We start from the raw sequence: 15,007 nt of genomic DNA, 5'->3' as shown, positions 1-15,007 counted from the left end.
CTGTATGTGAACAAAAGGGTATCACAGAGCATTAGGTTTCAGTATGTATGATCAGGAGTTTGGGAGGCCGCAAGAGAACCTATAGAATAGCTAGTGGACAACATAACTTGGGGCATTCTCCTTCCCAATGGCAGTGGTTTAAGTTTTCACATTTTGATCTCTGCGTCGCTGTCCTGTCCCCGTTACCGGTGTACGTCTCGCACAGAGGTGAGCCCTCTCACACTCACACCATGTGCTGCATAATCCCCACCTGCCACCTTCCTGCTGCTGGGGAGACCAGCAAAGCTGCAAGATGCACTTGAAAGGGATAACACCCATCTCCCTGCAAACCCATCGCAAATTACCAAACATGGCTTTGTACCGAAATGGCTGTGTGATCATTTCTACTGAGTGAATAACAATTTGCAGTAAACTGGCAATTTACTTAATAAGATTCGAGTGTGGAGCCTGCTGATTGACCTGATGCTGCCATTCTGATTGAAGCTATTTTGTCTCCCAGACCTGCCCCCGGTGCCTGGATTTGGGCACATGGCTGGGTTAGAAGCTATTAGCTCTAGCTTCACTGGTCCTATGTCACTTTCCATTCTCTTTGGAAATCCCCCATAAAAGGGAGTTCCCAAAGCCGGCTGATTGGATCACTGTGGGAGCTGCAAACCAGTGGTGTACTAGGTTAATTTGTCAATAGTTGGTCGCTGCTACAATTTCACATTGCTGTGAAGAAATAGTGTGTGTACAAAGTTTCCCTTGAAATGTGGTAACACTTGGCTCCTAATTAATCCATGCAAACATAACTAATCTTAATGTCCCTATATCACCTTTCTGATCTCCTGGGTCCTACAGTTGTAGATTTTTGCATGTTCCTAAGCCCTGCCTTTTGTTCTGTGGCAATCAGAGCAATTACATACCCTGCTCTACTTACCCTGTTCCGCTCCTTAATCTTTTAAAATATCAAATGAAGCATCTTCTCCATAGCAGAGCTCTTCTGCAATTCCACTGTGGGAAGCTTCCAGAAGACATGTGACCCATGATATTGTTGTATGTTATGGCTGCTACCAGGAAACATCTGGTAGTTCAACTCAAAAGTCAAACATTGAATTAACTTTCCTTTCAGCAGCGCGTTCCTTAGAAATTAGCTGGAATGTGTAACTCTGTGTGTTATGGCTTCATGTTAATGAGCTCAGTGGTGGACATGGGAAGCCTGATTTTTCAGAAGTGAACATAATTGCATGTTTAGAGTGGCGCTCACAATTCCTACAATTGTACGTATAAATTGCATATTCACATGCACAGCTGCTGTCCATCTTCATGCCCAGATACCTAATTTGTGAAGGCAAATGTAGTAATTGTAACTGGCATTTGTGCACCCAGCTTTGAAAATCAAGCTCAGCACGTATATACATGGGATAGCTGGGCAGGTCAGTGGAAGCTTATGGCTGATTCTACATCCTGAACCAAAAGACAAGTCAGCAGGATTTTTGCCTTTACTTTCTGACATGCCTCAGCTATAATTTCACAAGGTGTTAGAAAAAGAATTTCATGCTGTACTGCAACAGCTTCTTTCCAGGTTAATGATTTGGACTAGTGAGAAATTAACGGGCCAAACCAATGCATTTTAAACCGTTAATGATGTAAACTTCAAAATGTGTCTTAACACTTTCCGTCAAAAGTCTGTGTACTTTGTTAGACTCCAAAATATTGCAAACCTAAATGGAACTTATTGCAAGGCAAGAGCTCTTGGCTTTTGTGGCATGTATAAAGTTCATCAAAAGGGGGTTTCTTTGATTGAGTTTAAGCCATGGAGTGTGTGTGTTTTCCACAGAAAACTCAGACATTGTGAGCAGACCAAATGAAATCAAAGAAACAAACTTTGGTGGTCAATTGTTCTGTCACCAGAAACCATTGGTTAAAAATTGAGCCATATCACACTTGGGTACAGTTAGTTTTCTAACATATACGCAACTCTCCAGTGCTAGACAGGGATGTCCAGAAAAGTGCAGCTTTGAGTTTAAAAAGGCTATCTTCTGGCAGTTGGGTCCCCTGCTCTCCCTTTCCCATAAAGAGGAGGTGAGGTTCTAAATGATGTTACAACTCAGTGAATGGTTTTAAAAATCAGAGTAGTATTAAAAACCAGATCAAATCTAGTTTGTCAGTTGCCTTGTTTAGCAGAATAGGTCTACTTGAGAGACAGGGGCAGTGCAATTACATGGTTTATTCTGCCAAAGAGTTTGACTCTTGTCTTGATTGCTGGCAGTTTTGGATAAGGGCCCAGTTCACGTACTTCATGACAAACCAGGCCCAAGTTTTGTAGCAAGAACGCTGGGTTTTGCAGCACTCTGCAGCAGGCTGCACGTGTGTCAGCTACGTTTGAATGAAGTATTGAGATTTTGAAGGCCTTAAGTATGAAGGTAAATACCATCAGTGCAGTATCCCGTGTCTGTTGTGATAGTAAATCAATTTATTTTTTGCTGTCTCTGCACTTGCAGTTTTTGATCTCCCTGGAGACTTTGGTACTGACAGTGCAGAACTGCACTGGAGAAGTTCGGGGTGGAAGCAGAGGGTAAGCTAGAAGTGGTTTGGCAACTGAGCAGGAGATAGGTTGGGATTTTTGGCACCCAGAAAGGCATGGGAGCTGACTCAGGTTGTGGGACCAGCACATCAGCTGGATAATTCTGCATTGGTAAGTTGTTGTCATTAGACTTCAGAAGGAAAGCCTCATTGATAGGAAGAGGGCAGTTCACACCTCCCCAGACTGTTTCAAGGTATCTAGAGTTTTGCGCTGGTTTTTAGGGCTGGCTTCTCAAACCACAAGGGCTTGACTTTTTTTTTTTTTTTTTTTTAAACTAAAGCTGAGATTGTGAAGCCCAGTTCTGCAGCAAGGGGTTGATTCAGCAGCCAGTCCCGGGTCCCTCACGCTGCAGAGTAAATAGAGCCCTGGTTATGGACCAGTCAGCGGTGGAGAGACTGAAAATGCTTTGCAGACATAACACTTGGCTGGAGAGCGGTCCGGCTTGCGTTCTTTCTTGCATATTGCCTCAGATCATCTTCAGCCAGCCATGTAGGGAGAGGCGTAATTGAGAACACCATCACTTTCTTACACATCACCACAACTGCCCGCTCTTGGCAATTGGTTTCAACTCAGATCAGTCAGAGCACTAAATAATAAATCGTATGTGGAAGCCAGGTGTTGGGATTACTTCATTAGCTGCCAAGCAGCTTTCTTCAGAGCCAGTAACTTCTAAATCACTCAAGAATTTTTCCCTTCCCCCCTGAAAAATGAGTGATCAGTACTTATAGTTGGTCATTCAGTTAAAAAGGGCTTCAGGGCCTCTTTATGAAGTCATGTGCAGTGCGCTCTTAGGAAGCCTTATGCGATGCCTCAGCTAGGCTGTCTTTACCAGATTAAAGGCTGAAATATAGCAGCCACAGTTACAGCCTCCTCCTTGCCCCCTTGGCAGCAAATCAGCTCCTCAAGTTGAATTTCACACTCTCGTCTCCACTGTCAGCCAAGTGGATTAAAGGTCATTGTTTTAGATGGGCTGCCTGTACTTGCACGAGCCTTGCAAGCCTCTCTGGCACGCAGCGTACTTGCCTGCCCTTCGCATAATGAAGCAATGAATGGTATTTTATTCACCTAGCAAACACTTTCTTGCCCTGGGAGTGAAATTTTGCAAAGCTGCTGCGGCACTGGGATATTAAGACTTTTATAAGCCAATTCCGTGTTCAGTGAAAAGGGAGAGGGCTTGAACTGGAATTGGGGGTGGGGGGGTTCCATAATAGTTTGTACTAGGGGAAGAGATGACAAGTCCGTTTGCTATTCTACTGGTAAACCCAAAAAACAGTTGTTCCTTCCATGAACAGCTGCTGAAGCATTTTGTGCAGGTAGAGGAGGAAGGTGAAAGCGAGCTGTTCATACGCGGAACAGTACCAGATCCACACTGGACCTGGGAGGAGTAACTCAAACAAGCCAGGAAGCAGCTAGTCTTATCCTAGTGAACTGCTGTATTCCAGAAGCCCTTTATACAGAACCGGCATCACACGTGTCCGGTTTGGCTTAGGAGGCCCACAAGTGCAGTATCTGGGACGTTTCATCTGGCTGGAATTGGGGGGGCACTTCCACAGCCTCATGTTACACTGATGTCTCGACAGGTATTTCAGCCTCTTCGTGAGCACTAAAAGTTATCCCTCCACTAATCCCCAAATCTAAAGAAAGGAAACCTCTTTACTTCCACACACACACACGTGTGTCTGCATGGGGAAAAATAAACACAATCACTGTGCTGGTAGTAATTGTTCAGAGCTATCGTTACCCTGTCTTGCCCGTGTGATTGGTGAAAGCCAGTAGTGTCAAGTTCACAACCATTTGTACAGCACCTTGCGCATTGGGGTCCTGCTCTGTAACTAGGACTTCTAGGCGCTGTGGTAATACAATATTCATCATAATACTCCGAATCCTATAAGCCCAGTTGCAACCTTCTAAAGTCAACTTTCTCTACACTGCTGCAACACATTGCTTTTAGAATCCACCTTTTAGCAACCGCACAGACACTTGCGAAGTTCATGTGCAATTCACTCCTGCTGAGATCCACTTGTTCCTGCTGCCTTTCAACCGGCGGATAGCATTTCTACCTTCTGATCCACTCAAATTGCTGTACACATTATGTGGGCTCAGGGGCAACTGCTTATGAGTGCTGTTGACAGTCTTCTTACTTCATTTTTGTCTGTCTGTTGGGATTCAATAAATCAATTTGCCGAGGTGAATGTTTCATTCCTGCTGTGTGCCAGCTCTCACATGGTTACAGAATACAGTGAAAGCTGAGACCTTGGCTATGATGACAATGCTTTTCTAGTAAAGAAGGCATGTGTGCAAGACTAGAAGTGGTTGGCTTATTATTTGAAGGGGCAGATACCTATCCAGCAGTCTTAAGTGGTTTGGATTATGGCTGTTACTTTCCTGATGAGGAGGCTTAATGAATTCAGTCCCCAAGTCTTGTCTGTACATGGGATTTAGCAAAAGGATGGGAGGAGACTGTCACAGCAGTGGCAGAGCTGGGACTAGATCCCCAGACCTGTGCTGTATCTCTCCGCTTGAAAGCAGCGCGCACACATCCACGAAATGGCAAGTTTCCTTGTTCACGCTTGGTTTTCTCAGGGCAGCTACTGCGAACTCCCGAGTCTAGACTTGGAGCCTTGTCTTGAGCTGTCTTGGAGAGAGTCAGTGTTCTGGGGAGACACAGCAAACCTTTCGTTGCATCAGGTTTCTTAAATTTACTTGATTAAAAAAAAAACCCACCCTATTAACACAGGTGAAGCGGCTTGGTACCAGGCATTTCCTGTAATGACTGGTTGCAGTTAATGGCCCTCAGCTTTTCATGAAGCCATCAACTCTTCCAGCTTTCATTAATCCCCAGGAATGACCTCTGCATCCATCATTTATTCTTGAAGTGATCTTGAACTAGCATCCCAAGGGAGGGAAGGTAGAGTACCTTGGCTTCCTTAGTGCCATTATCCTAATTACGTCTGTAAAATGTACATCCCAGCAATAGCGCTATTGAAACAAAACAAGCAGTCATGCAAAATGACAGCAGTTAAATTCGTATCTGCAGACAAGGCATTTGGAAAATCCGAGGGTTGCTGAGATTCAAGGGGAGGAGAAATAAGCAGGATATAAACTATTCGTGTACAAACGCTGCGTAGCATTTAGAGCAATGTGGTTCAGACCGTCCTACGGATAAGTCTTTCTGGTGAAGATGACAATCACGGCAGGGATTGGGTCACTAATTCACAAAATCCCAGTGCACATCGCGAAATCTCCACCCAGCTGACCAGACATAGGTCTCTTGAGAAGAGAGATCTGGGTATGGTGTGTTGGCAGAGCTGTGTCGAGGACTGGGATTCTTGCACTGAACTTTTTCTCCTTGATTCCTAGCTTTTTTTTTTTCTTTTTTTCCCCATGAGCATCGATTTCAGGAGCTTGAGAGAGTGTGTGTGTGTGTGTGTGTGTGTGTGTGTGTGTGTGTAAATGGCTTTCATGGCACAATTTATCATAGCCGAGGGTTGTGCCTTACAAAAGTGTGTTTATTTCAGGCTCTGCCATTGACATACATTGGATAGTTACTTAATTTTTTTCTGTTTTTGCTTAACCTGTCTTTGGATAAAACACTTGAGATCCATGGATGAAAACCACTCTATCAGTGCCTATTATTATTGTTGTTGTACCCAAAGCGGGTTTTTAATTAAAGGAAGGTCTTCTAAACCTAGCGGATCTTTTGGGATGGTATAAGTATAGTAGATCAATATCAGCCTTGGGGGAGTCCATGGTGGATGGCCCTTTCCCACAAGCTTTGTGTACTATATTGACACACAATAATAAATCAAGTTTCCGTCATGCTGCTAAAATTACCTAGCCCAGACCACTGCATCTAAATAAGATGTCAGCTCCCAAACTCTCTCTTGGCTGCCCTTTGTGGACAGTCTGTTCCTTGACTGCATTTCCCTTTCCCTGGTGGTTCGACCTAACGTAGTAGAAATTAAACACCCTTAAGCCGGACCATTTAGGGAGGTCTCTAATATTAGGTGACGTTGCAGCCCATAATACCCTTGCATAGTTGCTCATACTAATCCCTTCATCGCCGAATTCTTCGTTACAAAATGTGCTGCATACGCAAGGTTAAGGGGGGAGATGTGGAACCTACTGTACCTAAAAAACAACAAACACCACACGTGGCTATGGTCAGAAAATAACTCCCCCAAAACAGCATCTTTATCTTAGTCATCTGTGATTAGCTTTACTCCAGAAGCTCGTGTAACAATCTTATATTAACCCCCAGTCTGAGGCACTTTGGTGCTGCAACAGTGTAATACCTAGAATGCAGCCAGCTGCTTCATGCATCCACAGGATCACGAGGGTGGGGGTCCAGAATCTTTAGAGGTTGTGATTGATAGCTCAGTTCCCCCATCCACCCGTCCCACTCCCCTCTAGAAAATGTTGCGTTCACAGTGCTAACTGCTACCAGTTAGGGAAAATTTGTGAACAAAGCAGATGTGATGGTGTCGTCATTACAGTCCTGGTTTTCTAGTCACAGCTACGCCTTAAAGCTGGTAAACAGCAGATGCAGTGAGCCAGGTGCTCCTTAAGTCCTTGAAGCAGCCTTGAAGCAATTATAGGTATTTAAGCTTCCAAGTCTTCTCAAGATGGGCTCATCACAACGGCTCCCAAAATCTAATATGCCTAAAGACTATTAAATTTAAAATAAGAGTGAAATTGACCTATTCCATTGAAGATTATAGCACAAAGCCCCAGTAAAAATTGTCAGTTATGAATGCCAGAGCAAAATGCTCAATGGGAGCATTTCATCTGTCTTTTGTTTTGGGCTATTTTGTATTATGCCCTCGCCGTGACTCTAAGCTAATCCCCAAAGAGCAGGCGTAATTGCAACATGCCTGTCACTTAATTTGTCTCAGATTCATGTATCTATTTTCTTAATTAGCTTTTTCTCCAACAGTCGTTTGCAGTCTTGCTGTCTGTAATCATTAAACCTCCTTACGTGTGTCTCAAACCAAACAAAACAAAACCACGCGTAGTGTCTGGCAGGAGCACCGAATGCTGCAGGAGCGAAATGGCAGGCTTGAACAACACAAAATGCTGCTGCATTCCAGGAGATCTGTCCTCTGCCTACTCAAAGCAGGCCAGAGCCATGCTGCATCTGATTTCCATTCTGATTTCCACCCAGTTGAACCTGATCAAATCACCCATGAAACGCCAGACACAGCGCTATCAGCCCTCTGATTTTATTTATTTTATTTTTTTCCTCTCTCCCCCACTCCCCAAGTCAGCAGCATCCCTGGGAGAAAGGCAGGCAGAGAACCCATCTATTAAAACGCTGTCAAAAAGGCGTTTGACTTTGGGTGAAAAGGATGACCACAAGCGAAGGGTTTGAGCTGCTGGGTTACAGCACGCGGGTGCTATGCAGGGTTTGTGTTACTGCAGCATAAATTGCACCAACCCACGCTCTTCCTCCATACATGTGCGCTCCTTCATCCCTACACGCACTCATCCCTTCATGAGCTGCCGAGACTCCTGCTTGTCCAGCGCCGCAGATCTGCCAGGGCACCACTGGGTCCGGGGACCCTTCAGCTCTGCTGATGTACCTTGATCTCAGCCTGCAACCACACCACCACCACCACCCTGCCCCCCGCTTTGCTGGGGTCCTGGTCCATCACTAGCGTTCTTAGGCTCTGCAGTGATGATCCTCTAGTCTGGGGGTTACCAGTCATACCAAGCTCTTGTGGTCCTGTGCTGTGGATGAACATCCAGCCAGGCACTAGGATAAGAAATTATCAAACTTTGTTTGCTTCTGTACCAATAGGAAGGTGAATGAGGGTTTGTAGAAGTGAAAGGCTGGTGCACAGAGGCACTGTGTCACTTAGCCTCCAGTACCTCACATTAATGTATTCATACGCTGTGTGAACAGCATTGCCCCTGACTCTACCATCCTGCCTAAATAAGGATCGGGATAGTTGTTACAGCTAATACAGTTTTAATCCCACTGGATTTAAAATTGATCCTCTAGTGTAAACCAACTTATGGGTCATGGTCAGTTGTTTTTAGTTTCGCTTAGTTTGCCAAGACTTGTTTTAAGATGCTGATTAAGCCTCAACTGCAGTATTGTGTCCAGTTGCGGGCGCCACATTTCAGGGAAGATGTGGACAAACTAGAGAAAATCCAGAGAAGAGCAACAAAAATGATTATCGGTCTAGAAGACATGACCTTTGAGAGAAGATTGAAAAAATTGGGTTTGCTTAGTGTGGAGAAGAGAAGACTGAAAGGGGACATAACAGTTTTCAAGTACATAAAAGGTTGTTACAAGGAGGAGGGAGAAACATTGTTGTTCTTAATCTCTGAGGATAGGACAAGATGTAATGGGCTTAAATTGCAGCAAGGGAGGTTTAGGTTGGACATTAGGAAAAACTTCCTAACTGTCAGGGTGGTGAAGCACTGGAATAAATTGCCTAGGGAGGTTGTGGAATTTCCATCATTGGGGATTTTTAAGAGCAGGTTGGTCAAACACCTGTCGGAGATGGTCTAGATAATACTTAGTCCTGCCATGAGTGCAGGGACTGGACTAGATGACCTCTCGAGGTCCCTTCCAGTTCTATGATTCATGCATAAACATTAAGGTGCAGAAAGTCAGCATGTCTAGTCTCCAGCACTAGAAAACTACACCGCTGTCCAGTGTGCGGCTAAGTCTGCATGCTAGAAATCCAGATTTGGGCTTAGGCCCTCTTTTACAGACGATTGTCTGTCTGACTTCCCCTTTGCCCCGGGGGCTTTCCCTTCTCCATAGCTGGCCCTTACTGATACGGCAAAAGATTAAATTTACTTCCAGTATTGATCGTCTTTTCTTCAAGATATTTCCTGTACTATCCAAGCTCCTGACTCGTACATCTTGAATTGAAACTCATTGATATATGGCTGCTCTTATTGCTCTGGAATACCAGCAAATGAAGTGAGTTTTCATTGGTACAGCCCCCATCCGCTAACCTAGGAAAGATTCTCGGAACCTCACTGTAAGAGAATCCCAGGAATCCTGGTTCTGTCCCATTGGTAGAGTTGCCCAAGAGTTAGAAATAGGGGAGCTATCGTCAGTATTCCTGAATTCTGTTCCCTTCTCTGCCACGGACTTGTGTGACCTTACCCCATCTGCGTCTCATCTGCAGAATCCCTGCCTCGCCGGGCGGCGTGAGAATTAATGTTTGTGAAGTGCTTTGAGCTGAAGGGTGTTCAAGGTGAGATTGTTACGGGGCAGGCTGTCCTACGCTGCACCATCTCTGGTAAACACAACCCGGGGCGTACAGATCAGAGCTTGTCAGCTGAGTGTGACAGTCTCCTCCTTGAAGAGGAGCTTTGGGAGAATCGGCGAGATAATTCTGAAGGGATTTATGCTGTGCTCCCTCTCCAAGCTCCAAAATTATTTAATTTTGCCTTAGAATTGGTCCGTGTCTGGGTCCATGTTCTCAAGCTTGCAAAGTTGCATTAGAGAAATTGGGTTAAAATATGTCCGCCCAGAAGAGCGAAGTCTGAATCTAAACAAAGCGTGGGGCTGCTTTAAGCTACTCCCAGAAGGGATAGCCGCTTCCCCATTTGCTTTCTTGATAGCTAGGGCCCTGGGCTTTCTATTTATAGAAAGTCATTGAGAAAATCAACAGAGCGTGAACTGCACAGCATTGCTGAAGCTTTCACAATGGAATTGATGGGCTCTGCAGTGGCGGGGAAGAAGCGAACGCCTCCTGTCTATTCACCACAGGTGCATACGCACATCACAGGGAAGTGCTTACCCCATTTTAAAATGCCGGCTCTTCCCGAGTGCAGGGCTGCCCTGGGGGAAACCAGGCAGATTTGGGAGCGCAGCTCTGGCAGGCTGGATGCATCCCAAGAAGGGCTACACAGCCGTGAAGAAGGGATGTTCAAACCAGCCTTTTCACCGCAGCAGGTGCTGGGGGAGAAGGGGCCGCCCAGGCTCCTGTCGCTTTATAATGAGCATTCTTGGGGGCGGGCTGGTCAGTAAGCGATGCCAGGGCTCCCTTGCCAGCGTGCTGCAGAATGTGTCGCTGCGCAGCATGAAGCCTCCCTGCCTGGTTTAAGTGCTTGAACGTGGAGGACAAGCGTGTGGCAGCCCCGGCACGTTGTCCTTTCCTCACCACCTGCGGCGCTTCTCAGCCGCGCTCCTTGAGGCTGTTCGCTAACTTTAGGTGCACAGACACCTCCGTGAGCTGGGAATTTACCCTTGCGCCAAGGTGGGGAAATGGGCGGCAGAGAGGTTGGACAGGCTTATCCCAGGTGCATCAGCGACTCAGCGGCCATAGAATAGAGCAGTCCTAATTTCCAGCCCTCTGCTCCGATCGGCAGCCCCCAGCACCTCCCCGGGGGGCAGGAATCTTCCTGCTGGACTTACTAAAACATGACTGAAGAGGTGACCAGCAAGCTGGACTGCTCTGCTCAGGCTCTTGCACTCAGCCCCCACCCTGCTGTGAGCAGTCAGCTCTCTTGCCTGCCCCAGCCCATCACTCTCTAGGCTTTAAGTAGCTACAGCTTGGGCTTGAGAGCTGGGCTGCGAAGCAGCACCTGAGGAGGGAACAATCAGCTATTCAGAAGGAGGAAGGTAGGTAGGCAGGGGTGTCCTGACCGCACTTAAATCAGCTTCCTGTTCCAGGCCTGTGCCTTGAGAGTGGGGTGTCCCCTTGGCTTTGTGAGGGGAAGCCTGTGCTCAGAGGCCCATTGCAGTCAAAAAGCCACACACTCCTGCTCTGTGCCTGCCCTCTCTTGGCGCTGGGAGGGTTTGCCTTCCCCTGTGGGTCTTGGCTTCCCCCGGGCGTGACCTGCAGCAGCCGAGCAAAGCTGTCGTGCAGACTTCCCGGCTCCGGCCTCAACTCTCCGTGCCCGCCTTTGCAAAGGTGATGGCGATAAATTGTTAACTTGCTTGCCACAAAATCTTTGCCCAGGGCAAGTGGAGGAATTTGCAAGGTTACACCCCAGTGTCTCCCGGGGTGGAGACATGAGAGGATGATGCAGCCTTTGGGAATCGGACACTGCTGTCTGCATGTCCAGTGGAGTGCCCTGCTGTGGCCAGATCAGCCTTCCTCCACTTGCTAGTTGTCCAGCTGTCTGCGGAAGAAGAGGGGCAGAGGTGGGTGGGAGGGGAGCAAGGACCAAGTTGGGAACCTTGTGCCTTGTGATTAGGAGAGAACGTTTCGGATCCTGCTGTAATGGGGAGGCGTGAATCACATGAGCAGGTGAAGCCTCCCCCTATAGGCCATCCCCTTACTCTGCTGGCACAGTGCTGTGCAGCATCTCCCTCTTGGATTAGTTTACTGTCTGCCTGTATAACAGCCCGGGGGAGCTAGAAACCATTGCGTTACATTTCATAGGCTGCTGGATCGTAAATGCTGCAAACCTTGTTGCCTGGCAGCCTCAGTGTTGGACTCTCATTAATGATTTATGGAGCCAGGTGCTTGTGCGCGATGCTTTATAGATGCAAGACGCGGCCTCTGCCTTGAAGAGCTTCTACTCTAATTCAGCCAGACACCTGGGATCCGTGGGGAAGCCCCTCTGCCAGACTGCCGGGGGACCAGTGCTGGCAGGTGGCGAGCAGGGCTGGCTGGGTTTGCACAAAGTGGGTCAGGAGAAGCGGGCAGGTGGTAAGGAGTCTGGGCCTGTTCCCAGCGTTGGGGAGGAGATGAGCTAGGGGTTCCATCCTGCACGGTGCCAAGCACCCTCACTCCCATTGGCACCCAGGGAGTGGAGGCTGCTGTCAGGATTTTGCAGGATCAAGGCCCAGGAGAGGGGAGTGGAGGCTGGGGCACAATTGCAATTAGCACGGAAGGTGAGGAGCTCGAGTTTGAGTACCATGGAGGAACCAGCGTGGCCGTCCTCCCTGCTCCATGTGTCTGTCCTTACCACCCAGGAGATCTCAGCGGCGCTCCTGGTGTGATCATTTGGGGGTGGGTGGGCGGCCTAGGTGACACAAGACGTTGTGCCAGAACACAAGGCAAATGGCTGGTCTGTTTGCTCCTTCCCGGTCTGCTGCTGGTGGCTTTTGAAGTTGCTAACTGTTAGGAAGCGAGTTCAGCTCCTGCCCAGCCCTTCATGCACAGAACTGTTTAATCCGATTTGCATTCGCATAAAAACTGCAGGGAGGACATACGTTTCCATGGCATGTCGTGCTTTTATGAATCGGAATTAGCGTGTGTGGCCTGAGTCCACTAGTGTTGTCCCTTCAGCTCAGCAGCTGGAGTACGTTGGCCAGGGTGGGGGGCCTTGCATGGTCATGCCGCTCCTTGTCTGTGGGCAAACAAGTTGTCAGTCTGGCACCTTTCATTAGCAATAGATGAAGCATGGCTGCTGCCATGTGATAATTTGTGTCTCAGTTCTGAGGCTCAAGCTGTCTGGAGCCCCCTGTTCCTCACTGGAGTGGGGAGATCAATAGGGGTTTATAACCAGACTTACATTTTGGGCTAGTCTTTTACGTGTGTCCGTTTCTTTGCATCCGTAGCATTTTGTAAGGCTGTGTGTGTAGTTAGCTTCCCCTCCCCTGAAAGAGGTGAGCTTTAATTTTTTTTCCCGTTGCAATGATTTGCAGTGGAAACACTTTTTTTTAAATAAAAGGCGGCATTTGCGAGTGAAATAGCGTCTGTCTTTTCCTCTGCTGCTTTTATGATGCGGAGAGAAGCCCTGGCAGCATTTTTTGTTTTTTTTTTTCTTTTACCACCAAAAAGCTACAGTGTGTTGCTGCTACTGTTTGCTGCATGAGAAGTGGTGGGCTTGTCTGCCCTGTGGATAACTGGGGAATGATTAGGGTTACAATATCACCAGGATGAAGCAAAGGAAACCTGAGCGATGAAAGGGATTTTTAGGGAGGCAAAGAGGGGGAAGGTCTGTCTGATGTTAACCCCGATTTAATTCAAACGCCCGTCGAGCGGGAAGGAAGATCTCTCTGCATGTGATGCTAGCCCTTCGAGTGAGGGCTGCGAGCTCCAGGGCAGCTCGCTGACCCTCCTGCAAATCCAGGTGACGCCAGACTTGCTGCCTCTGATCGTTCTAAGGTGAAAAAACTGAAATTAGCCACAGCCTTGTCCATGATGGGGATTTGCCCTGATTTCTGCCCCCAGGTGCAGCTATCCCAGTGCAAACCTCTACGGCAGACAGACAAAACTGCTTTTAGCCCCAGTGAATCTTACCCTGGTTTCAGGAAGCCGGGCCGATAGCAGCTTTGCCAGTTTGCCCTGGAGCAGTTGCACTGGTGGCTAGCAGGATAGACAAGGCCCAGTACCAGGGTGCTCAGGAACCAAGGTGATGAGCATTGTCGGGAGGGAGGAGGCCAGGGCTTTCCGTTTCTAACCAGCTGGCCTTCTCTTCCCCTCTGCAGGCCGCAGCCTATGCGTCCGAGGACGGCGTCCTGACCGAGGCCATGATCGACGCCCGCGTGGCCGACGCGGTGCAGCAGCACAAGCAGAAGATGGAGTGGTTGAAAGCGGAGGGCACAGACCCGAGCAAGGAAGCTGGCAAGAGCCAACGGCTGCCTCTCCCCGTGGGGCCGGCTGTCTGAGAAGCTGCAGACTGGTGTGCGTGGGGAGGGCAGCGGGGAATGCCGTTGGAGGGTCGGTTGGCCGGCTGTGTGGGTGGAATCATGTGCTGGAGATGGGCGCCCGGTGGTGCCAGCCTTGCAGAGATGGGAGCTGCCTAGGCCCTGCCCTCTCAATTTTATACTTTTAGGGAACACCAGAAATAAATGTGTCTTTTAAAGCAGGCTGAAGAAGCTGCCACATTAAAGGATCCCCCTTGCCGCAAAGCCATTGCCTCGCTGATAGTCTGTGGCCTTTCTCCTGAGAGCACCAAAGTCAACCCCCTCTGTCTGCCATTGGAGCCCTTGTGAAAGCCAGGCCCTGTGGGCACCCTGGGAATAGCCGTGCTCTCCGGCTGTGCCGAGGGGTGGTCCCCGGCAGTGTGAATCCCTCAGCTCCGGCTCATTCACGTCTCGCCCCTGGCGTCCCCTTGGGCGAATACACCCTGGGCTCCCCATCCCGCTGCCTGGGGTGTGGGTGGAGCTGGGAGGGGTCAGAGCGGGCTCATGGGCACGTGCAGACTCCCATTGGTTGTTGGGCCGTGTCTCTGGGAGGAAGGCTCCTGCGAGTGCTGCGGTTTGGCTGCATGCCCTGCTGGGTGGTGGGGTGACGGACAGGCCTATGCAGGGGTTATGGCATTTGCAGGTAAAACAAATCCCTTGCTGAGGGATTCTCACTTCCCTGGTGGAAAGCTGGGGCCTCCCTCGCCCTAAGCACGAGTAACAGAGGAAATCACTGGTGCTGGTGGCTTCCCTCCTCCCGTTCCACATGGGCACCTCTCCAAGTTTCTTGGTGGCTGGACACAGCTGCGGGGCTGCTGCCTGTCCCAGAGAATTGCTGGCAGCAGCACGGCACAGCAGCTACATGCTTCTGCCACGGCAAGAGTCTC

The 15,007-nt window shown here is 48.5% G+C and overlaps 1 protein-coding gene across 1 annotated transcript in view; it reads left to right on the top strand.

Moving 5' to 3' along the window:
- Nucleotides 1-14,345, top strand: part of ATAD3A (ATPase family AAA domain containing 3A) — a 59,539-nt gene extending 45,194 nt beyond the window's left edge. The window contains exon 16 of the mRNA XM_039509048.1: nucleotides 13,923-14,345. Coding sequence (XP_039364982.1) covers nucleotides 13,923-14,102 — 180 coding nt within the window. The 3' untranslated portion in view covers nucleotides 14,103-14,345. The remainder of the gene's footprint in view (nucleotides 1-13,922) is intronic.
- Nucleotides 14,346-15,007: the final 662 nt, after the last annotated feature.

This window comes from Mauremys reevesii, linkage group 21 (assembly GCF_016161935.1).
Source record: "Mauremys reevesii isolate NIE-2019 linkage group 21, ASM1616193v1, whole genome shotgun sequence".
NCBI classification, from domain to species: Eukaryota; Metazoa; Chordata; order Testudines; family Geoemydidae; genus Mauremys; species Mauremys reevesii.
This window is presented reverse-complemented; position numbering and strand designations above follow the sequence as displayed.